The 24,879-nt window shown below is 40.4% G+C and overlaps 1 protein-coding gene across 1 annotated transcript in view; it reads left to right on the forward strand.

Annotated features, from left to right (window-relative positions):
* Positions 1 to 309: 309 nt before the first annotated feature.
* LOC137111493 (collagen and calcium-binding EGF domain-containing protein 1-like) overlaps positions 310 to 24,879 on the forward strand; it is a 29,948-nt gene continuing 5,378 nt past the window's right edge. The window contains exons 1-10 of the mRNA XM_067495097.1: positions 310 to 904; positions 2,178 to 2,258; positions 20,323 to 20,375; positions 22,234 to 22,368; positions 22,920 to 23,054; positions 23,214 to 23,347; positions 23,535 to 23,640; positions 23,796 to 23,935; positions 24,399 to 24,434; positions 24,820 to 24,855. Coding sequence (XP_067351198.1) covers positions 792 to 904; positions 2,178 to 2,258; positions 20,323 to 20,375; positions 22,234 to 22,368; positions 22,920 to 23,054; positions 23,214 to 23,347; positions 23,535 to 23,640; positions 23,796 to 23,935; positions 24,399 to 24,434; positions 24,820 to 24,855 — 969 coding nt within the window. The 5' untranslated portion in view covers positions 310 to 791. The remainder of the gene's footprint in view (positions 905 to 2,177; positions 2,259 to 20,322; positions 20,376 to 22,233; positions 22,369 to 22,919; positions 23,055 to 23,213; positions 23,348 to 23,534; positions 23,641 to 23,795; positions 23,936 to 24,398; positions 24,435 to 24,819; positions 24,856 to 24,879) is intronic.

Below are 24,879 nucleotides of genomic sequence, written 5' to 3' on the forward strand. Positions count from 1 at the left end.
ATTAATTGTTTTAGCTCCAAGCTAAAAGTGAATATATTTGCCATAGCACTTCATACAATTTTAGTTTTATGTAAACTTCCTTCTTTCTTGTAATTTTGTATTTCACTTCTTAGTTCTTCTTTCCATTTGCAGCTTTACTTTCCCCAGTCTGATGTCACAGGAATTTCACTTGATACTTCTTTGTGCATAACTCATGAGTCATCCCAGCCTGTTGCCTAAACTGACACATCTGTATTCCAAATTAAACATTTGAATCTTATTAACCTCACTTTTTACAGCGTCCTAGCGCCCCCAATGTCTGCATTTCAGCTCATGTTGGGAAACTAGTGTTTTCACTTTCAAAACATCAACTTGGTGGTAATTTGGTGATTCTCCTTTTTCCTCTTCTATCATTTTAATTATTTCTATTATTTATTCTGTTCTATACTTCATCACCACCGATGGGCAGAGAGGCTGGATACTCATTTGCTTAAGTCTCTACTTTGAAGGCTGGAATGTAAATCCAGAGGGATTAGTGAGACACGCTGGGCTGTAAACCCTCCAGTAGCTCTCAGAGGGGTCTCAGTGCGTAAAGTTGGGACGGGGCTCCGGACGCACCGCGCAGCACTTATTAAGCGGGATTCATCTCACGGGCTCCATGTGCGTCGTCTCTGCGGGACACTTGACAAGGATTTCTGATACTTTGACACCACTTCCCGTGCGGGTCACTGACAGATGAAAACATTAGCGTTTTGCTGATGTGAAAGTGTTTTCACTTGAACAAATCATCTGTCCCGGAGCGCAGAGGGGACATGGGTCAGCTTTATGGTGCGACTCTTTTACCATTTGGCGCAATCTGTGTTGTTTTCCTTTGGGAATCTGGTGCCAGCTCCATCCGAGCGACGCTTGCAGTGGACACCTCCAAGTAAGTTTCAGGGACTTGTGATTAAAAATCTTTAACATTGAAATTTGTAAAGGAGTCTCACTCTGCTGATGAAGAATTTCAATCTCATCCTCGTTTAACAAAAGCTGATTTTTGCTACTAACTACACTAAAAGTGTAAAGACAAGAAAACGACAGAAACGACAAGATCTGGAGGGGTTTTAAAACTGCAGTTAAAGATTAATCTTAGAGTAAAGGTCTGCAAAACGTCCTGGTTACATCCACTCCAATCACGTTACCAAGTTTGCTTCAGCATGGAGTTAAACTCAAATATATTACTGTCAGTTCTAGTGCCAAAGCCATAATAGACTTTATGCTATGTTTTATTGGCTTGTGCTCTTTATTGTGTGAGCAATCCGTCAGAGAGGACACCCCGAGATAAACAGCTGTAGCGCATCTAACCTAATGAGATTTTCAAAGACATACAAAAGGCAGAGGGAAACTCCAAATGGCTGGAATTGGTCCCTGTGCATAGAGCCAAATGTTGCTTGGGCTCAGACTTACGAGACAGATGCTGTTAAGGTGCCAAGACAGAGTAGGTCAGGAGTTTGCAGAGGATGTGCACCCAGTGCTGTGAGTAGAGGAGGAAACCATGTAGGTAACAGGCTAAACCTAAAAATATATTGGATCATATAAACTTAGAAGATTATCAGCTTGACAGCCACAGGTAGACAAAAAAACACGAAAACACACTTTTTAATACCTTTTTAAGTTTAACAAAATATAGAATACAGTACATATGACTGCACCGTAATTCAGAAATTGTCTCTGTCTGTGTATGTACATGAGAAAAATAAAGAAAATCACATACGTTACAATACCTTTTTAATATTCAACCAATAAGTTAATTAGGCCTAAACCAATAAAGGTCATTTTTAGGGTTTTAAAGATTTCCCACAGTTTGGTTTGATTGACTATTAAATTGAATAAATCTAAATCTCTTTAGCGTGATGAGCAGTAAAATACTGCTACTAAAGAGAAAATGGGGACATTTAAGTTTAAACTACCGTTGATGTTTAACTCCATGTTTAACTTTTTAAAACCAAGAAAACAGGGCAGAAATGGGAGTTAAAAAAAAGGGTTTAAGGTGCAGACCTTTAGCCTCAATGTGTTCATCCCATCCCAAACCTCTGCTACATGTTGTTTCCTATCATTGTTTCCTGTTTTATAAGTTTTGAGACAAGCGCTGCTGGAAAACGGTGTTTTTTAAAAAAATGCTATTCTTGTGTAACTTCCATGTTTTGTTTTCTTCTAAGAACGGAGTGTCCAGATAATAAAATCTTGACAGTGGAGTACCCCTGTGTCAGAGCTGGAGGCAAGAACAGCACATGTTTCAGGTAAGACTCCAAGCTGTCCATCGAGTCCCAAGTGGTCTAATAAGCCTGGTCCACAAAGGGAAACAACAGGGGGTTACTGTACAGAATAATTCAATATTTTGGTGTTGAGCTGACTGTCTTTCCCAGAACAACTGATTCGCTCATGGATGCTTTGACAGCACAAGTGGCTGCAGGGAGAGTTGAACCTGAACGGTTCTGGGGTCATGGAACAGTTTCTGTAACCACTAAGCCTCCCCACTGTGTCATTTGCAGAGTCCCACGCAGTATGTACTTCTCTTGGAAACTTTATATAGCATCATGCGAGAGGAAAATGAGAATTTCCTGAAGATCATCGCTCATAAATCGAAGATACAGTTGGTCACAGTGTCTTAATTTGTCAACCAACAGCAGCTACTCTCTAAGATGTCAAGATGAGTTTTTTTACTTATGTTATATTCCTCTTTGACATTCTGTCAAAAAACTGATTTATTATAATTTCATTTCATTGCAGTTAAGTGTCACTTATTTTAAACAGAGGTGACTAAATTACATTACTCTCCCAATATTGCAATTTCCATCTCCACAGAGTTAAATTCCAGCAGCCTGGCCCTGTGACAGTACAACAGAACTTAAAGTTGAAGTTAAGGTCCATTGCTAAAACATTTTGGGAAGGCATCTGCCCTCAGGGAGTTGGGCCTTACAGTATAACCTAAAAAGTAGAAGTAGCCTGATAGAAGAGGATGGGATGTGATTAGTTATTTTTATTATACTGTCAGAGGAAGACAGGGTCAGCAGCCTCCCAAATTTGGTTTGACTGTGGACACATCAGTGAACAGAGAGGTGTGTTTGTAATTTAAACAAGAACAAATACTACTAGAGGAATATGGGGCTCTTTAGGACAGGTCTGACATATTACTTGATAAAACTGGCTTGCTCTTTTTTTCTGTATTACACAGTCTTCAGGGATCTAATTTACGAAACTGTCCTTTGACATCATCGTACATGATCAACTGAAAACATTCCGGTTAATAAATGTTCCCAAAATGACAGGTTCTGAGACTTTTACATCCTGATTCATCATACACAGGAGGAGGAAATCAATGCAATTACTCATTTTAATGTTTACAGTAGATAACTTTCTCGTGAAGCCAAACTTTGGGTTGGATTTGGTTCCAGGAGTAAGACGATCCTTTAATATATGAGCCACCAGGTCTGGTGTGAAGCCAAAGCATCTGATCTGTTTACTGTCAAGGTTAGACTGTAACAGGCTCTGCGTCTTGTTTGATTTCTGGCTCTACAAATGATGTGTGGAGCTGGAGGAGATGGATTAGATGAATTTGTATTTTCCCTGCCATATTCCTCAAGGTAGTTCAGCCCAAACCTGGATCAAATAGATTTTGCAACCAAGCTCAGATTGATCCATTGTGTCTGTATATAAATATCACTTATGAGAGCAGAATGTTGCTCACTTTTTACTGTAACTGTGAGTCGTGTTACACAAAACAGGTTTAACTGTTATTTACAGTCTCCAGATATGAAGTGCTTCTGGGTTTTACTCTACAAGGGTTTCTGCATAACTCACTAACAATTGACCTTCTGTAGGGCTTTGTTTCACAGAAATAAGAGGGATCTTTGTTTCAGGCAGAGAAAAGGAGGTTTTCATTGCATTTTTCCCAACAAAATTACTTTTCATTGAATTGTCAGATTTGATCGGCTGTAGTTACACTGTTCGGGTGCTGCAACACATTATTCACAAAAGACTACAACTTACTTTAAAACACATAGATAAAGTTATTGTCTGAAAATGATTTTTCAAAGCCATCTTTGTCCCCTCCTGCCCTACTCACGTAGTTTTTGACCTCTGACTGTGGTAACTAACGTAAGCTGAATAGTTAAATATGGATTATTGCCTTTCTGATTTCTTAACAAAATGTCAGCCTGAAACAAGCTGTAGACTGATTCAAGGTGTTGTAACGTGAAGATAACGTGACAATGTGTCACTATCACAGATAAGGGTTTCTGAAGTGTAAACTTCATCAAAACCAAATGCAGGAGTAAACCAGTGCATCCCCACAGCAGAAAACAGAGTAAATGTGCTTGGATGGGAAGTGGCTTTTTTAAAATACACTGTGTAGCTCTACAGATTATTGTATCCAGTTCGCAAGATACAAACAAAATTTTTTTCAATGCATTTGTTTTTCTCTTGTGTTTCAAAAAGGCAACACCCTCCAAACTCCTTTGATACCCACGATGTGCAACTCCATATGCACCACTACACATGAGGAGAAATCCAAAGCTTGACAGGCCTGACATGCCTAGTTACAGTTATTCAGATATGACTGGACAACTGATGTTTTTAACTCGTACTTGACCCACACATACTCAGTATAATCTCCATAGCCACAGCTTTGCACTTTTCACACAGGCTGCACAGTTTCCAATCATTTCGGATTCTCTTCTCATATTTCTTCACCTGGCACTAAACCCCTATTTAAATAATCTGGGAAAAAGTAATATTTCTAGAGTTTTGATTAAAGATGACAAGTTAAGTATTTGGAAACATTCACACCTACCCAAATAAAGTGGGCTTATTTGCTATCAAAACAGTGAAGCTAATGCCGGTACTTGTGGTTCATGAATTATAGTAGCAATAACATGGGACAACTTGAAATTGTTGTGATTTAATGAATACAAATTTGTTCAGCCTCGTGTCAGAGCACTATGACTCAGACGCTGTCCAACCCCTGCACATTCTACGGATGATCTTGTCCGTGCGCCAGATATCTTTGCACTCAGTGTGTGTGTTGCTTTGGATAATGATTTGCTGAATGTAACATCTCTGTCTCAGGGGGGTTTGTGGTGCTGTGCAGGAGTAAACCTTAGCTACACTCACCATCTAAACCACGATTTTGCTGGCTGCAGGTCTCCTCCTCCTCCTCCAGTGTGGTTTTTCAGAGTGATGAGGATGAATCAGCTTGACTGCTACATTTCTTTTGTTTTGCCCATTTCGTGCTCTTATTCTATCTTTGTTGGAGGTCAGATTTCAGTCAGTGCCAAGCCAAATATACAAGGTCTTTACCCAGATTCTGAGGGATGTGATCAGGTCAGTGTGTGCAAGATTGCATGTTTACGCATGACTGTGGAGGATTCGTCTCTGTGTTGTCTGTGCTGGCAGTTATCGTAGGTTTATGATGATGAGAGTTCATGTTCTGCTCCTAAACTCTCTAAACACTCTCAGCTGTGGAGTTTAGAGCTGGCACAGGCTGCACTAAACTGCAAACCGTCTTCTTACTTGAATGGCATGTTGTTCTGGTTAAATACCCTGGATGGGTCGTTACTAAAGGGGATAACACAGATAACTTATCAGTGCAGTAAGCAAGCTGAGTTTCTAACTATGGTAAAGTGAAAGATGATGATAAATGTCATGGACTGATGATTGGTAACGTTATGCTATTTATGTGGCCACAATGATTCATTTATGTTTCATATTCCATTGCACCCAAAAAGTTTAAAAGCAGCGATTATCTCCTGCTTCTAAAGTGCCATCCCTCAGAAGTAGAGAGGGCAGTTTATCCTAATCACACTTGTTAATATGGTGAGGAAGTGAACTTCTTTAAAGTTTATGTTGGATTAAATTGAGAAATGGCTTGAGCTGAATAAACATAATTTACACCAGACCAAACAAATAGTATAACTTACAGCCAGCCAATCGACTGCAGCACTTCCTCATACTCTGCAGGAGACCAAACAGTTGGTTTCTTCAGGGGATCACTGAACAGCAGCATGAGCTCAGATAGTGTCTCCACTGATCAGGATCTACTATTGTTACAAGGTTTAGTAATGGACGCAGACATTAGTTAATCTGAAAACAGTGTAGGGGTGGTGGATTCTACTACCAATTAAAACTACTATATACAGCTAATTATGTATTGTAAAGCTATTTGATAGCTGCTGTATTAAAATAAAGAAAATGAAGATCCTACATTTTGAAAAAGTTTGTTTTCATGAATTGTGACAGGACTATAACTGTAAGTGTCATGAAGTCAGTGAGGAATTCGGGTCATTTGTTCAATTTCTTATCTCACTTGTCTCTTCAAGAAACACACACATCCAGCAAAACAAACGTCGATAGTGCAACTACAGTAGGGCTACATTTGAGAGAGAGAAAAGAAGGAATGCTTACAATCAGTGAGTTTGCCTTAAATTTCTCAAGGCTGAGTCACACAGACTCTGGTCACTTTGGCAGAACCTTTGTTATTGAAGCATCTATGCGGGGGTCTCTGATGTTGGCCTGTTTTTTGCTTTCAACTTGAATATTCATCTGCTTTATTTGTCTGAAAATCCTCAGAGACACTGATTTACTTCTCTACACACACTGCACTGTGAAAAAGTTTTAGACCACCGTTGGCTTTGTTGTTCTTTTTAAAAGACTCTAGCTAGAAATTAAAGGAAATATGTACACAATAAGAAAAACACAAAAATGTTGGGGAAATTTTTTTTTTTTCCTTTTAATACTGTGTACATCATTCCTATGTTTTGGAGTCGTATTCTAGTACAGAGACTGGGACATATATATGGTTAATATCTCTTTAAACCTACCAATCAGCTTCTTTTTTTTTTTAAGATGTTGATAAAAATTAGTTGCCATCTTTGTCCCTGTGCTATGCAAGAGTCTCAATAAGTCCTAAGGCACTATCCCATTAAATAATCAAAAAGCCACATCATTTGTAAGAGTTATTAGTTTTAGCCAATTGACAACTATTTCTGCAAAAATAGTCAGATTTGAAAAAGGCTTTCCAGTGTTTTCACATAAAACCACAGAGCAAAGAATTGTTTTATTTGTAATTGTTGTGGCCTAAAATGCCTGATTTCATGGAAGCTATTCTAAAAACATATTGGGGTGTTGTGCATGTTGCAGTGTTTTACGAGGTTTTAAATTGCATGGTCATGCGGAATTTATGCGGAATTGGTTGAAATAATTGTTGTGATTGTAACGTCACAAATTCCTGGAGGGGCTGAATATTACTTTTTATTAAAATCAAAGCTCACCTCCCATGTGTTGTTGACAGATTTTACAAAACCCAGTTATTATTATTTGGTGTGAGCTTTGCAGATATTAAAATGTACAGAATTCTGTTTTGTAAAAATTATACAAAAACTGCTGTGATTTCCATTAAAAAATGCCCCAGCTTATTATCTCTTAACATCTTGCCCTGTGTGTAAAACGCCACACACATTTCCTTTTGGTACTTTGTTGCTTTTAGAAAATTAAGGTTTTTGCTGGCTTGACTCTGTGTCATCTTAGAGTTGTTAAAGTGCGTTTGTTTCACTAAGTGATCCGCTGTGTGGGTCTTAGTTGGCTGAGTTAAAGGGCCATGGACTTTGCTTTGTCTTTTATGCAATCTGTATCATTTCCTAAAAGGGGTTAGTGAGGGTTAGTTATTTGTTTGCTGATCTCCACACATCAGTTGTTCCCTTTCTTCACTTAAGCTCTAAAGCTCTTCCTCATACACGCCATGCCGCTCATTCTGTCACCAGCATGAGGGCTTGTCATGAAATATCTGGAGAGTGCTTACAAGTGGTTTTAATGGTCAAGCCTCGGCATTGCTATGAAGCTTAATTTAAAGATCCTGCCAAAGAATAGGTCTGTATTATTCCTTTCTTATGTTAATATTCTGTCTTTATTAGTTTTGTGCTCAGAAAGGATGCAGTGAAGATGTACAAGTCCACATTCACTTGTATGGAAAGTAAAAGTCGTATATGAGAGGTGCTGATTTCATTCTTAGTCCAGGTAAACTCCCCTCTACCTAAACTTGCCCAGCCTGTCACCTAAAAACATTTAAAGCCTTTATTACTGAGACATGACTGAGACTGACTCAGCGCCAGATCTGGACTCCGTCTCCATCTCCAATCTACAGGTTCCGCCTTTCTACTTAGACTCTGTTCAATTCTGTAGAGACAGAAGCCAGGCCTGTGTCTAGTAGCCTGAGTATTAAGGCCGGGGTTGAGGTCAGGTCACGTGCAATAAACAACAAATTTCGTGTTGTTTTGAAGTGCACAAAATTGCACAACTTTTGACAGCTTTGCACTATCCAGATAAGGTCAACAAGGGTAGTGTTGAGGAACTGATGTGTCCCTGCCACTTTTCAGAAATAATCACGTCCTTCATTATATGGCAAATGATATAAATGCAACGCTTTCCTTCAGAGTTAATGTGACCCGAGCATTAACATCCTCCACTTGTATTCCCACATTTTGGGAACGTGGTGTCCTTTGATGGGACCACAGTGGAGCTACTTTGGTGTCCTGGTCTCTCTGAGATGTGAGAGTGAGAAATTTTCAGCATTTAAACATTCAAAATATCACTGTGTTGGGTGAAATAGAGTCTTCAGCGCATTTGTGGGCTCGTACTGAACATCTACTGTAACTGACTGAATAATTGGTTAACCGCCTGATTGACAGGTTTAGATGTTTGATTAACTTGCTGACAACGGCCCTTATGGTGAATAAAATGTAATATGTGATGTGGTTTGCGTAGATAAAATAGTGGTATCTCATCCTCCCTCTCATCTCCCTTTTTACTTCAGGATTTATGGCCTCATACTTGGCTCTCAGCTGAACTTATACATACATTTACTACATACTTACAGACATAGTTAAATTCCCACATACACTCACACATTCTCACATGCTCACAGAAGTTCCAAAGTTTGGCCTAAAGCATCATAAAATTGCACATTTGTCAATGCGAAACAAAGTAAAACAGGCCAATGAAAAGCTCGTTCAGAAAAAACGCACCAACAAGTTACCACAAAACCATGAGCCGTTTAGAAAAACAACTGCACACCAGATTAGACAGAAACTATACTGTAGTAATGAGATAAGTGAACACTGGCATGACCATCACTGAAGCTAACATGACACACTCTAAACAGGAATGTTAATGAAAGACAGAGACGTAGTGTAAGTGAGGGAAAACATAACGTGGTAAGATGCTCACCCACAAACACCCTGTTATCACTCATGCTCTGTATTCACCAGCTTCCCACTGTAAAATACTCTCTTACACTCTAATGAGTGTACTGTCATTTGAGCAATTCAAAACTTGAGGTAATGTCCCTAATTCACATAAAAGAGAACTTGAACCAACTCAGTTGCATGTTTCTTTGATAATGATGAGATACGTTAAATGCAGAGAAATATAGAAACCAGCGAAATGATAGACAAGTGGCTGAATGTTACTATAGGTTTGGTTGTCCAAAGATTTTCTCTTTATGAAAGCACTATATACTAATATTAAGATATTATTATGACTGCCCTGATAAACCTCAGGGCGGCAGTGAATCCGTTAAGTGCCAGCCCAGCAACCAGAGGGTCGGAGGTTCAAGCCCCACTATTCCAGATCACCTGTCGAAGTGTCCCTGGGCAAGACACTGGACCCCCAACATTCCATCCCTATCCCCAGCTGCGCAGTGCCGGTCCCAAGCCTGGTACAAACTGGTGAGGGTTGCGTCAGGAAGGACATCCGGTGTAAAACCTATGCCTAATCAACATGCGAACCACGCTGACCCAGGAATTCATACTACAGTCACAGTAACTCTCTGGGACGTCTGTAGAGCGTAGGACTCAACACACTGTCATTTGCCCTAACAGTACAAACTACATCTGAATCCTGTAGTCCATCCACAACAGCATTGTCATGGTTTTATACACGCTAACATTACCTCAGCATGCAACTGAGAACTCAGTGGGTAACCACATGTGCCAGAACATTCCAGGACAGATACTTCAGTCGTACAGAAATCAAAGCCATCATAAAATAAATTACTGATTGAGTCATCTGGGAAGATTAATTAGCACAAGTTCACTCATGCATAAGAACTTTAACAAGATATGTGCTCATTGAGTCGTTACTCAACCCTGACACCTTGTGATTACGATCACACACCGCTTGAGTCTTATTTCTAGAAATAACAGACTCAGCATTACCACATTTCATTTTGTTTGAAATCAGTTTCAAATCAGGAGAATTTGGGGATTTAAGAATGGGATCCTGCTCAAGGAAAGTTTGAGCTGCCACAGTAGGTGTTTCTCTTTCATGTTTTCCTCAACTTGACACAAAATCTGCTCAAAAGCTGGAAACCATGAAACAGACTAAGTGTGGAGAAATCATGCAGGCGGATATTCTTTCGTGCATAATTATATATATGCACTGATGAATGTCAACGATAGTGCTAATGCTAATGAACATAGGCATAATCAAGCATATATTGAAATATTACAACAAGGTAATGACACAAGAAAATTTTAAAAAGAGAGAAAAATAGACAAAGTAGGGAGAACTACGGGAAGAGAGCAAGGAAGGAAAGGAAAGTAAATAATAGGGGGCTTTGGAAGCTGAGGTATTTTTTTGATCCAAACGAAATAAAGCTGCACCCTGGCAGGCCGAGCTCTCTTCTCAGTTGGGGATTCGCCTGGAAAACCACGTAAAGTTCTATAAAAAGAGCAAGGATATCAGAGAAGTGAGGGACACTGTAGAGCATTTTTCTTTCTCTCCTGTAACTTGCTCTCGACCTAGATGAGTACATGTGGTGAGATGCTGAGTGAATCTGTCAGTGAACAGCAGCACCGCTCAGCAGACATCCACATTTACTTTACACTCTGTCTAACATTCCCTCTCACATTCTACCTCCTCCTGTCTTGTGCATCAATTAGCGACTTTTTTTCTCTCTTTCCTCACATCTTCATCCATTATGCCATCCATCTGTCTCGATGTCTTGTCCGTCCCTCTTTTTCCTTTTGGTTTTGCTGTGTCGTGTTCTCTTTTATTCACATTTCTCTGTGCTTCCTTGTCTTCATGCCGCATCAATCCCACCGGGTGGTGTTATGTTGCGGTAGACATGTGTCAGCGTGGGCACTCGGACCAGCCTGGGGCATTGTACCGTCAATCATGGCCAGCATTAAATGTTTCTTATGTTTTTTTTAGTGTTAATGTAGCACATACATTACGTACATCACTGAAAGGTGAACAGCCTAGTTGTTTTGTGTGTGTGTGTACATTGTTAAAAACTTGGGTGCAACCTTTATTTTACTCAGTTGTACTTAAGTTCCAAAATGTTTTTGAGTGGCAGTGTCACTGTGTGTAGGGGACAGATGCAGGAAGTAGAACAGCCAGATTTTGTGTTCATCCATACCTGGCTGTAAAGGCAGAGGCCAGCAGGTGATGAGAAGCAGACGTGTGGGTTTGCAGTATATATACCCGCATGTTCTCTCTCCCATGTGCTGTAAATTGTGTGTGTGTGGGTCGTACATTGGAGGGCCTTCGGGGTCCCCCTTTACAGTCCATAAAACTAGATTTTGTAATGCTGCTATTGCTGAAAAAAAAAAAAAAAAACGTACTATTGCAACAAGTTTTCCATACTTGAAATGAAACCAAATGTTATAATCATTCAGTAATAATGACTCATCCATGTTGATGCACGTTTCTTCAGTCACTGCAGTAGACATGTCCTCCAGTGAAAGACTGGACAAATAGTAAACTGTGAAATTGGGTGCTAAAGCCTGTTATGTCAAACAGCAGGAAACCTCTCGCAGACGAATGAAAGTAGGTGATTTGAATTTACTCTGAAACAGGTAACAAGGACCAGATGCCTCCATCAGTATGTGTTGTGTGTTTGGACATACAGTACGCCTCTGTGAATTGTATTTGTGTATGTGTTGGATTAAATATCAGTGCATTTGATACTGTGTGTGTAAATGCTGCCATCACTGTGACAGAGTTTGATAAACTGTAAACATATGTGCATGCAGGTAAATGTGCACATTGTACAGTGTGTGTGTGATTGAGAGCACCTTGGTGAGCCACTGACAGCTCTGTCTTCAGCTCAGTTATCATCATTAAAAAAAGTTAAGTGGATAAAGTAATTGTTTGCCTTCAGCCTGTGAGCTTAGATCAGGGAAATACTTGCTGAAACGTCTGCTCTTGTCAAGTGGAAACCAAAGCCCTCTCACACATGAGTGCTGCACACTGGATAAATGCGAGCTGCTTACAGATTGTTTGCATTGCATCCAGATGTCCACAGGGGCATCCTATTCAAACTATCACTCTCTTTCCTCCCTTTGGCGTTTTCCTCGCTGTGTACTTTGGATTGGAATCAACAAAGCCCAAACTGTGGGAACAGTAACCTGTCAACCATTTTTCTCACACTTGGATTTGACACCAGGTTCTTTCAGAGAAGCTGTACCACTCTGAGCGTTGTACTTAACGTTGTCCTCTTTCACCATTTCTCTCAAAGAAAACCTTTTATGAGGCCTTTGAGTTACGCTTCCTGTGTTTAATGGATGTGTAATTGTCTTCGTAGAGCTATGGAGACGGACCTCCCAAAAAACTCCAACTATCGTTTTCCACCTTTTTCTGATTAGTGCGCACCTGAACGGCCCTCTGGACAAACACAATGGCTGTTTTTTCGCCTACAATCTGCTCTGGATTAGCTCCTTTTATGGCTGCTCTGTCAGTGTCGATACCTCAACAAAACACATCAACGGCCAATTGACAACAGACTGGAAGGACTTTGTTGTTGCCTTATTTTTTTTTTTAAGTCAAGAAGTCTGGCAGGGTGCATGTGCCTGTATGCATGATGCTTTATGTTGAGTAAAAAAATTGAGAACATAGAAGATGTGTGGAGTGTAACAGGTGACTACCTAAAACTGAAAACTGATAAAGCCTTCTTGGTCTTATCAATCTGTTGCGGTGAGCCTTAGGCAGTCTCAAATAGGATTTTTAGGAAAAGATCCTCATTTTTACAGCTTTCCTGTCTGGCATTAAAAGTCAAGGCAGATCAGTACAGTATAAGGGATTTTGTGTTAGCTTCACCTCACTGCTGAGCTGCTCTCACTACCACCTGTACCTCTGTGTCATCCTCTCCATTTCCTTCCTCTGTAGTGGACCATCATTCATTTCATTCTGCACCATTCATTCAGTGTTCAGCATTCAGCAAGTGTTTTATTATCATAGAAATTTTGTCTGACAGAGAAAGTTGTTTTCTCTGTCAGACACACACACACACACACACACACTAGGATTTCAAACATTTCTTTTTATGCCAGAAATTATGCAATGGATCATTATGGAAACACTTTGGCCTGGTACATTGCAATAATGCAATATATTTTGTGGTTTCCCAATAATTTCACAACTTGGGCAGGATGCTTTAACATCTGGTATCAATGGGCCATTGAGAAACTCAAAGTCTTCGTAGACTAAACATTATAGCATTATAGCGTTTTCACTGATGAAAAATCAATACTGATCAATAGAAAAGCTGTCATTACGTACAGGCGATTATTCTGCTTTTTGTCTGCATAGCCATATATCTGGAAACACAGCTTGGATATCCCTACCTCTTGCTGTCAGTTAGACTCCCCGATCTCCAAATCCCTGCAGACTTGGCCAGAGCAGGTCACATATGTGTCTGCCACAGAAAAGCAACTCAGGTGGTCAGAGTTGGAACATTCTTGTTGTGACACTGAGTCTGGACAGGTCACAGAGGCCAGAGGCCACTGGGAGAGCTCTGTCAGCACCGAGACAAACGCATATCAACGCGTGTTCGTCACAGTGATGAAACATTTACTTTAATCTAATTGAAACAAGTGAAAAGTTGGCATGAAGTGTGAAAATAAATCATTTGCCTGCTTTTAATTAAAACCGGTCCAGGGATTGCTGGGAAATTGTGCATAACAGTGTGGCATCATTTGCAAAAATGTCATAATGAGAGGGCGAGGTACTGCATCATTATAAATCATTGGGTCTAACTGTAGATCCAGTCTGTGGTGTGTGAGAGGGTTTGTGTATGAGAACAACAGAAAAAGAGGGGTTTTTAATAAACCAGTCAATACAAAAAGTCTACTTTTTTTCTTAGCTACTGATCTTATTTAAAAGATCTGAGTATATTGCTCAGTAACAGGGCAGCCAAGACTGGATGAGAAAGACAAAATTTAATTTTGGTGGTCCATGATTGTTAACCTAAATCCCAGGCATGTTTATTCAGATTAGATTAGATTAGATTTTTTTTAAGATAAAATTATAATAATAAAAAAAAAATGCTGCTGTTTTTTTAAAAATGTCACTTTGTGAAATTCACATATTCAATTGAGTGGCCCTGCTTCCCTGGAAAAGACAGAGAAAAGAAGCTGGCCCAAAAAAACAACACATACAGTAACTTCCTGTAAAATGACCCAACATGAGAGAGTGAAAGAGAAAACACAGCAAGCAGACGCCCAGGAAACTTGTTCATCTTATAAAGTCAGATTACGTCAGTGAGACATATAAAAACTGAGCTTGTCAGTACAGACGTGAAGTGCTTGTATCAACATATTGCTATGATCTTGGAATGATGACAGCAGGCAAATTAGAGCAAGGCATGAAAGGTTAGAGGGTGTTTTTAAAGATGGGGTCAGGATGGGGAAATGATAGAGGGCATAAGAAAGGAGGAGGAGGAGTTCAGGTCAGCTTGTTTTCTGGTGGAAGTAGTTCAGACCTCCTGTGCTCCCAGTCAAAGCTTCCACTGTTAGACCAGAGCTCTGATGTTTCCCCTGGGGCCTGGGTCCTGGAAGTGGGCTGGCAGTGCAAATAAACAGAGAGGAGGTGCCCACGCTCGCCACACTAACACTTTCACATATGTATACTCACACAAGATAAAAAGAACACGCACACAATCACAAGGTGACAGTTAAAGAGCTTCACATGTGGCCGTAGGCAGCTCCTTCACACCTTTACGAGGAAGTCGGCGTAGATTGGTTTTCCTAAATGTGTGTTTACAGTTTGGACATTCTATTTTTTACCTTTCTGCATGCTTTTAATCTTCCAACAAGTATTTCTTGGTTTTATTATGAGACACAGTGGAATCAGTGGCCCTATGCACAAAACAGCACAACATTAGAAATTAACAAAAAAATATCCCCAAAGAATTTAATGGTAAAATAATTGTGGGAGTGTTACATCACATTTTTATTGCTGGTCTCATCATGCATCATGTATTTGAGCATAATCTATTTACACACCCTTCTTCACAACACAACAAGCCAAGGTTTTGATCTGTGTGAAAGATTGTTGAGAAAATAAATCAATTACTGTACAGCCTGGTTGATGAAAAGTGCATGTTGTAATTGTAACATGCATAAGCCACATCAGTAAGAAGCATTCATCAAAACGACAACGTGTATACACAAACACACACGCGCGCACACACACACACGGCCGGTCTCCTGCCCTGGTGTGTCAAGAGGCCGTTGACGTCCACTGAGCTCCACTTCCTGTGTCCCAAGAGGGAACACTCTAATATGACAACAACCTTCACCCCTGTCTTGTAACAATCCTCCTCTTCCTCCTGTCAATGTCCTCCCTCATTTCTTACTTGTGGTATTTCCTCCCTCTCACAGCCACTCAGATAATCCCACATATTCGCAGTTAAAGGTAAATTGCAGGATATGGGAATTATGTCCAAGGATAAGAAATTGCAAAAAAGGCCAATACTGAAGGTTTGCTTAATCTTCTTCACTGTTGTTCTCCCTATCTGCTGGGAGAACAACAGTTAGTAATGTGAATGGGACACATAATGCTGAGTGACAGCAGCATCTTCTATGGACACCATCATCCACTCAGTGCCCCACTCTCAGAAACCCTGCACTGTCTGGGTTGGGGTGGTGGGGGTGCTATAATGAATGTCCTTTTCTTGTAGCACATTCCTGCCTGCAAATGCACAAATAAATCAAAGTAATGCAAGATGGGAAATCATAACAGTGAGCATTTACCCCCTCCAGAGGGAGACCCCTTGCTAAAGTACATAATCTTCAGTGTAAAGTGATCCAGGCTCAGACCTGCCTCTGGATCATGTCTCTGCGTTTCTTCCACAGCCTCCATGCTGATCTTGGCAACAGCTGCAGCAGCACACTGTGGTTGTACGTGGACCTTGTTGCACCTCTCTGGAATGGTCAGTTACCACAATCAAAAATGACTGGTGGGAGAAAGTTGTGGACCAAAGGCCAAAGAGGAGGATGGAAAGGAGTGAAGCTGAGCATGCTTTAAATGGGATAAAGCAAGTGTTGCATGAAATCGCCATGTGGATGAGTTATGACACGGAGGATTTTGTTCATAGTAATTATAAAGCCCCCCTCACCCTTAAGAATTCTAGTCCACGTCGTGGCCCTCTCAAGGATATTTTTTTTCTTTTCAGCTGAAAATGTACAAATTAACGGACTTACAAATTAATAATGAGAAATCAATCCCGCAATATGAGGAAAAAGACAAATCAGGACTTGTTGAACAAAGTCCTGTTCAGTCTTTTCATCAGAACAAATACTTTTAATGGATCGTTACGGGCTACATATTTGATCCAGTTCTACTTTGGTGTTTATTGAAATTTATGACGCTGTGGGTACACAAGCTGTCTAAAACGGCAGCCAGCAGTCACAGTTAATAATATCCACACTGACAGTGTGTCAGCGAAAGCCCAGAGAGGCTGTCCAAACTATTCTGTCACCCAGGTTTTCTTCCTAATCAGCTGTGACACATATGCAAATTGCATATTTGACATGTAGGAAATCGAGTACTGCAGGTCAACACATAGTGGGGCTAGACACCATAGTAGAGGCTAAGGTGTTTATTACAGGACTTTTACTTCTTTACAATAATTATGATGAACAATTCACCACTAACTCTAATCACAATTGCTTTAGTAAAATTACATCTACAATGTTGAGAGTAGTGTGTTGAGATTTAAACGAGTAAGCATTCCCATGTGCCTATTGATATTAATAACTTATGATCAGAATATGTGTCCTTAGAAAGTGCAGTGTATATGGAGTGGAGTTAAAGGTATTTATTGTCTCAGAGATGGAAGTCTTATGCACACTAAGACGTGTGTGTGTGTGTGTGTATATTCCACTTGACCAAGTAACTTTGCAAAAGTATTGAAGTCAAACTGAGTTAAAATATTTTTGCATTCTCCACATTCTTCCCACCTTTGTGAAAACCTTTTCGGCCTGTATTGTCATTTCCAGACGAGCCACACAACAGTATCAAATAACACATTACTCAACAGGTTTAATGTAGATTTTATCACTGATTATATCCATGTTGATTAATGCTATATTTCCAGAGGCCTACAGTACAGTATTCATCCTCCCCACATGGCCTTATTTTGAAATCCTGCTTGAGTGTTGTGTGACAGTGTTGTGTTAACTAAGCTTCAGAGGGTTTTGATTAGACAGAAGGACTTTCACGCAGAAACAAATTCAGGAAAGTCTGAGGAGAAAAGAGAGAGAGATTATAGCAACCAGTAGTGAAGCTGTGCAGTACACTATGCAATAATTCCAATAGATTAGCATGAACATAAATTATTATGTTTCAAATCACAGACTTAATGTTGGCAGAGTGAGGTAACGTGCACAGAGAGGACAGAGAGAAAAAAGAAAAGAGGAGGTACAGCAGCTTGCAAGCGTCATGGTTCGGTCTCGCTAATAAAGCTTGACTGACATCAAAAGGCTGTACCCAATTACTGAATGATATCCAAGCCCCACACAGACTCTCGCAGACATGAACACACACAGATTGTTCTGGTCCTTGGAAGGCAGGTTACTGATATTGTTTTTAATCAAGGATGCTGATTGCCAGTGTTATGTGCCCATATTCACATTTTGTCAGATTTTATCACAAACCAGTGCAGCTTCTAAAGCTATAACATAAACTGATGTAACAAAAGAAGCACGTGCATTCTCACTGTACATTTTATATTGTCCACACACACACACACACACACACACACACACACACACACACACACACACAGCAGTCTGTGTCATGTTGACCTGTCCCACATCTTGTCTGACCAACATAATTTCTCATTCCAAAAGAAAAATAAAATCACTTCTCCCTTCAACGTCATCTGCCTTTGCAGATGAGGTTCAAGTCGATCGAAGCCCCCGGGGGAAGAGCTGCCGAGGCGGCTGCTGTACTGACACAGTTTTGTTTTCGCTGCTTCTGTCCCGGTTCTGTTCTGTCATTCAGACACTGTTACCCTTTGCAACAGAACGTCAGTGTCTGTTTGGCTCTGTTTCTGTAATTTAAGGTGTGATTACAGCAAGGTGTGAGGGGTGGTAATACTGTCTCTGGAGTCTGGTCCAAACTGAAACCTACAGAGTTCATAGCATGTATTTATATTTAATACTTTGATAGATATCGTATACAACCTGATGGCAAAAGTTGTCAGTCACTGATTCAGATGTGTGAAGGTTGGATGTTCATGTACCCTTTCCCAAAGGTTCTGAGATTGCCATCAATTTCAATTTTTTTCAGTTCAGAAATGCATATTCTCAATAGTTATGCACCTGCTTTAAAGTATTTGGTGATTCTGCATGTATTGTGTTAATGATTTTTCTTGCTACTGAAAATTGAGCTGCTGGCCCACTGCAAATGAAAGTCCTGCACATTATGTCACTGGGAGTAAGAACTGTGAATTTAGTAATAAAATTGACATCAGATCGGTTGATATCAGATTCTCTCAATAAGGTCTGTATCAGGTATAAATATATGGAGCTGACTGAGACACATCTGCAACACATTTTCCCAACTTAGATGACAGACTGACTGATTGGTGTATTGATTGATCATCTGACTGACTGATGGACTGACTGAGTGACAGTGTTCATCAGGGCATTTGTTCTCCTCTCTCCACCAAACTCTGTGCCTTTTCTTATCCACCACTTTCAACACTCACAACTGCATGCTTCAGATTAAAGCTGCTCTCATCTGGATCTCATCAGTTTAGTTTGGCCTCACCATTTTATAAGTCATTTTCATTCAGCAGAAGGGACTGGGGGGGCGGACTTGGAGTAATGCAGGGTCACACTGCATGAAGGCTGGAGCAGAATGAAAGCAACTTGTTGTCTTAAGGGGCATTTGAATGAGACCGCACTCTAAAGCCCCTCTGGTATCAGCATGGAGCTTTTAGGACAGGAATTGTGCATATCTTTACCCTTTTCTTTAAGAGTGTCTGTGTGTGTGTGCATGTGCATGTGTGTGTGCACGTGTGTGTTTGTGATATTTGTTGCGTGGCTGCGTAGCTCCAGTTTCTGAGCCATTTAACATGTGGTGGATTGTTGTGGGATGGCTGGATGTGTGTCATTGCCAAACACCATAAATCAATTTCGGGAAGTATTGTTGCCCAGTATTCATTGCACAATGCTTTTATGAGCTTACATCATAAAATCACAGACTGTAAATGAGTCAAATAGTAAAGGAATACTATGTACGTGTGTACTTGGTCATTAATCAAATGATCAGAAACTGTTGTTACTCTTCAACCTTTTGTACATTTACATGTACCTGTGGACCTTCATACTATATACTAGAAGCCCTCAAACAGCTGGAGTGACAATATGCTTACATGTTTGCAATGGGGGAGAAAAATTATCACAAAAACATTCATTAAACTCTAATTGTTAATTGGGAATCTGCTTATCAGAAACATAAATGGCCACAGTTGGAAAGTTTCGTGTGATAAATTTCAATTTGGCATAGATCTGGTGCTCTTTAATGGCAGACAAAAGTGTGTATTTTTGCGTGTGTAAATTATGCCTAATTTCAGTGTTTGACACACTTTTCCCTCTTGCACCAAACTCCAGTGTCCATCAGGCCTGGAGGTGCCTCCTAGATATAAAACACTGTACACCAAACGTAGAGCAGAACTCATTATTAAAACTGAAAATTGTCTTTTATATTTTGGTGTTTGCATGAATTAAACGAACAACCTTCAAATTATTAAATGCTGTTGGGTGGAGAGAGCTAGGCTAACTGTTTCCCCCTGTTTCCAATCTTTGTGTTGATAACCAGCTAGTGGATATGGTTTCATATTTATCCCGCCCCAAAAAAGAGACAGAGATCAATTTCTCATCTAGCTCTCAACAAGAAAGCAAAGAAGCATTTTTACCACAATGTAAAAGTGTTAAGCCTGAAGGGCTGGTCCTGTTAATGGTCAAATGATGGTAGAAATCCAAGCATCTGATTGCTTTTTTGATTTGTTTTTTTCAGGAGGAAATGCTGCGAAGGATTCAGGTTTGTGATGGGCCAGTGCATACCTGAAAGTAGGTAAACCATGCACACAATCCTATAAGTTTGTCTCATTACCTCTGATCTGATAAAGGTTTCCTCAGTGCAGCAGTTTATAGAACAGGCTGCACACATCACATTCTGGAGACCACCAAAGAGGTCCAGATAATGCTGTTGATATGGTCGCCTTTTGTCAATTTGGAGTAGTTATGTCGGAGGAGTTATTGCATTTTGCAGCCAACACAATAGCCAATGAAAAGAAACTGCCCACAGTTTTGGCACAGACATCTATCACATACTGTGGTCACCATAATCCAAAAAATGTGATTACTGTTACTGAAAACTGGATTAACATAATCATGATCAGACTCTAGTATGGCACTGACAAACACATTTAGCATCTTTAACATTGATATTTAAGATATATATATATAGATAGATAGATAGATAGATAGATAGATAGATAGATAGATAGATAGATAGATAGATAGATAGCACCAACAAACAGGATTTAGATAAATACCAATCCCACTTTGACCCCCTCCTCATGGAGAGAGACACATGTGCATCTATTCACATGCTGAAGATGTGAGTGAACTGGCAAAGAACACATCAGAAAACAAAGCAAGATGCTGACTGACATGTTCCAGTAATAGTAGGGGGATTTAATGACTCCGCACAGATTTAGGTATTGTCTCATTGGAGAGTGACGGTAACAGGAGCATGACAGCGACATTATGATGTAATCCCAGCTTTCTGTGAGAGGTCTGTGAAGAGCATGTGCTGACCACAAACGAAACTTGGATACAAAGTTGTATTCTAAAGTAAATATGAATGCTCAGACAATTTCTTCCCATGCACCAGTCATACCTTCCACAAAGACAAACAGACAAAGAGGTTATAAAGAGACCACAAACAGACCGGCTATCCAACTAAAATAACCTAACAAATATTGGATTACCTTGACAACAAGTGAAACTTGGGTGGCAAGCTGTACAAAACAGCTGTTTTACAGCAATCAATTCAAGAGCATGTTTTACAGTGCCTGCTCCAATGGCCTGTTAGTGTGTTATTTAGACGGTCGGCCACATTTGCTGAACCTATGTTGACATGTGTGGGTAATCAAAAACTAAAACATCATTAGCACAACCACAAATCAGGAAAACACAACAACATAAAACATAGGAAGCCAGATTATAAATTCATATGAACTGGTCCAACAGCAAAAATCTCAGCTCAGTTTAGCATCTGTCATAAATGTTTTTATCTATTTTAGCTCTTACCGACACGCACTCTCTTTTACTCTGTAATTCGGTCTTGTTCTCATCATTGTTTCCACAAACGTCACCTTCTTGCTGCATTTGCCATGTTTATCCATGTTATGAATGCCCAGCGATGTTCTGTGAGGACACCGCGTTATTTCTGGGATGTTAAGCATTGTACAGTTCTCAGGAGAGGTCTCTGGGACTCCAAAGTCGCGTGGTAGAGTAACTGCCAGTTCAGGCCAGTGTGGTGAAAGCAATATGCCAGTCACCTTATTAAATGCCAGTGTACCATCAAAATGTTTTTTACGTGGTTGCATTAATGTGAAAGCATGGGTGACAGCATCAACATCAGCCATTGTTCTTTAACATTAATTGTGACAGTGAGTTATGATGATGCTGTGATAGTGACCGTGTGATTTATTTTTTTTTTTTTAAGCTGTTCACAGTCTGACATTAGACGCAGTGCTAGTCAATGCCCACATGTGGATGTGAAGTTCTACAAATGTAGGAAGGCTACCTGTGTCCATGGGTGATAACAGTCATGTTGGGTGTCAGACAGCAGCATGTTCACTCCACACACTGCTTTCTCTCCGTGTTTGTTTGTGTGTGTGTGTGTGTGTGTGTGTAGGTGTGGATGTGTGCGCTGCATCGCCCTGTGAGCAGCAGTGCACAGATAATTTTGGACGGGTCATCTGCACATGTTACCCTGGCTATCGCTTCGACCGAGAGAGACACCGCAGCCACAAATCTCCTTACTGTCTGGGTGCGTACACACAGGTCTCCTTATTCCCCAGGGAAACACTTTTGTCTGTAAATGGGATGGGGCATCTTTCTTCTTCACTCTTTTCATCACATCACAGTTCTCTAATTCGACCCATTAACACAAAAAAGGTTCTCTAATCAAGTTCAGCTTTGTTAAACATTATGTTGGAAGTGGCTTTAGCATCTTAAGTGATGAAACAGCGCCCTCCTTCTGCTTCCTTCTTAGAAAGTAATAATACAATTGTATAATTGTATGTATACAATTGTAAATAATACAAATTGTCTTGTAAATGCAGTTATACAAATATGAGGACTCCACAAACTGTAGGCCGACAGTATGCCCACAAATCAAAACACAAAAATCTCACATGTAACTAATTTTCACTGATGAGTTGCCTGATGCTCTTTTTCTTTCCTTTGTGTCACAGCACTCATTTTATACTGAGCCTAAAACTTGGATTTTTGGAGTTTTATCACATGAAGCAGATGTACTTCTCTTTCTCTCCCCACCTCTGTTTGTCTCTCATACACATGCATGTTTATACTGAACAGACATTGATGAGTGCGAGCACCCGGGCAGCATGTGTGATCATGAGTGTGTGAACACAGTGGGCAGCTTCCTGTGTCGCTGTCGCAGCGGCTATATCCTCGCACCTGACCAACGTTCCTGCATCCCTGTACACAATTGTAAGTGTTTAGGTTTCAGCTGTTAATTGCGATATTTCAGATTTAAGGCTTATTATGACTGTAATTACTGTAAGTAAAGATTATTAGGTTATCCTAGTGCACCCACCCATATTCCAGTTGTGTGTTAGAAATGTTGTAAATGTATGTTTTGTCTTCCAGTGAGTTCTACGGGGAAGTCGGACACCATGATGAGTGCTGGCACCTGCTCGTTCACCTGTCAGGATTTTATGAACATGAAAAACAGTTTGTTGCAGCTAAAACTAAAGCTGGGCAACACACAGTCACAGAACCAGGTAACATGTGGACTGGAGAAAGGCTAAGCCCACTTACAACCCACTTACAAAATCTTTTAAGCAATACATTGTCATTTTTAATACAATGCCAGATAGAAGAGATGCTGCCTTTGCCAAACATTGATTGGCAATTAGAATGAATTAAGTTTATTAAACTTAATGTTGTCTTTCTGTCTTGTCTGTGTAGGTCAATGGCCTGGCCAACAGCAGTAATAAGCCATCTCTGGGGAGGGCTGGAAAACGTCCTAATAGCCCTTGTCTCGCTGGTCTTCCTGGAGCTCCTGGAGTTCCAGGTAATGCAGTGACAGCTGTGTAATAAGAGTGAGAAGTCCAATGGGATGGGGCATCCGTCTGATAACTATAGGAGTTACTGATCTGTTTTCTATTAAGCTGTTGCTCCACTGATGCTAATAAGTCTCCGGTCACTTTATCCATCTTTCCTCACCAGGTCACCCAGGTGAACCAGGAAATAGAGGGGACCCAGGGGAAAGGGGCCCGCCAGGCCCTCGCGGTCCACGTGGAGACATGGGTCCCATGGGTCCTGAGCCTGATTTGAAGCATATCAAAAGAGGCCATAGAGGACCAGTGGTAAGAAAGAAAAGGTTCATAATGTGGGGGTTATCAAAAGGTTTAGTTCCCCTAGAAACCCCTCACCAAAATCCTTCATACACACATGGGTTTAGTTCCATTGCACCTACATAAGTAACCGAGTATCAGTGAACTGTGCAGAGGCAGTACACAGCCGTCCATCACACCAACTGTTTAACAGCGTTTCTGCTGAAGTAACGCTCTATTGAAGTAACCCAGCATGTGTGAAAGCACAGATGATACCTGGTCCCTGTAACTTTCACACCCAAATGGACTGCAAGCACTATTAGTACTGTATTACTACTAACACCTGGTACTGGTGGAAAGAAAACCACTGCACTACAGTTACAAAATCATGCATGGACCTGTGTGCATTGTTCTGGTTGTAGTTTTAACAATTACAACAATCATAAGATGTTGTGTTTAAACATTCTTGTACCTTTGTCCCCTGTCCTTCATGCAGGGACCACCTGGGGCACCGGGAAGGGATGGATTAAAGGTCATTATAAAATATCCTTAATTTCTATGTATGTACATGTGTGAGAGATTTCTGCAGTATTTGTATGAGTGTTGATTGTTTGTATAGAGTCACACTGTTGCCATCTAGTGTCTGCAGTGCCTTTTAAACGTGTCAGTGAGGGAATGGACTTCACTGCTCAAACAGTGAGGAGTGGATCACATAAGATGTGTGTCTGCATGCTGCTTGGAAAAGCACAGATACTCACAGAAGAAATAATCATAGTGGCCACTGTATGAATACAAACACTTCTGGTGCCAAAGTCCAAGTCAAGTTTATTTCTGATGCTGTGCACATGGAATGTGCAAGATGACATATAGATATATATATTTACTCTAACTAATTGATGGTATTTTCTCATCAACAGGGGGAGAGAGGAGCTCCAGGTCCCAGAGGTCCACCTGTGAGTTTATTATGTGGATTAAAC

Source organism: Channa argus, chromosome 2 (genome assembly GCF_033026475.1).
Source record: "Channa argus isolate prfri chromosome 2, Channa argus male v1.0, whole genome shotgun sequence".
Taxonomy (NCBI): Eukaryota; Metazoa; Chordata; class Actinopteri; order Anabantiformes; family Channidae; genus Channa; species Channa argus.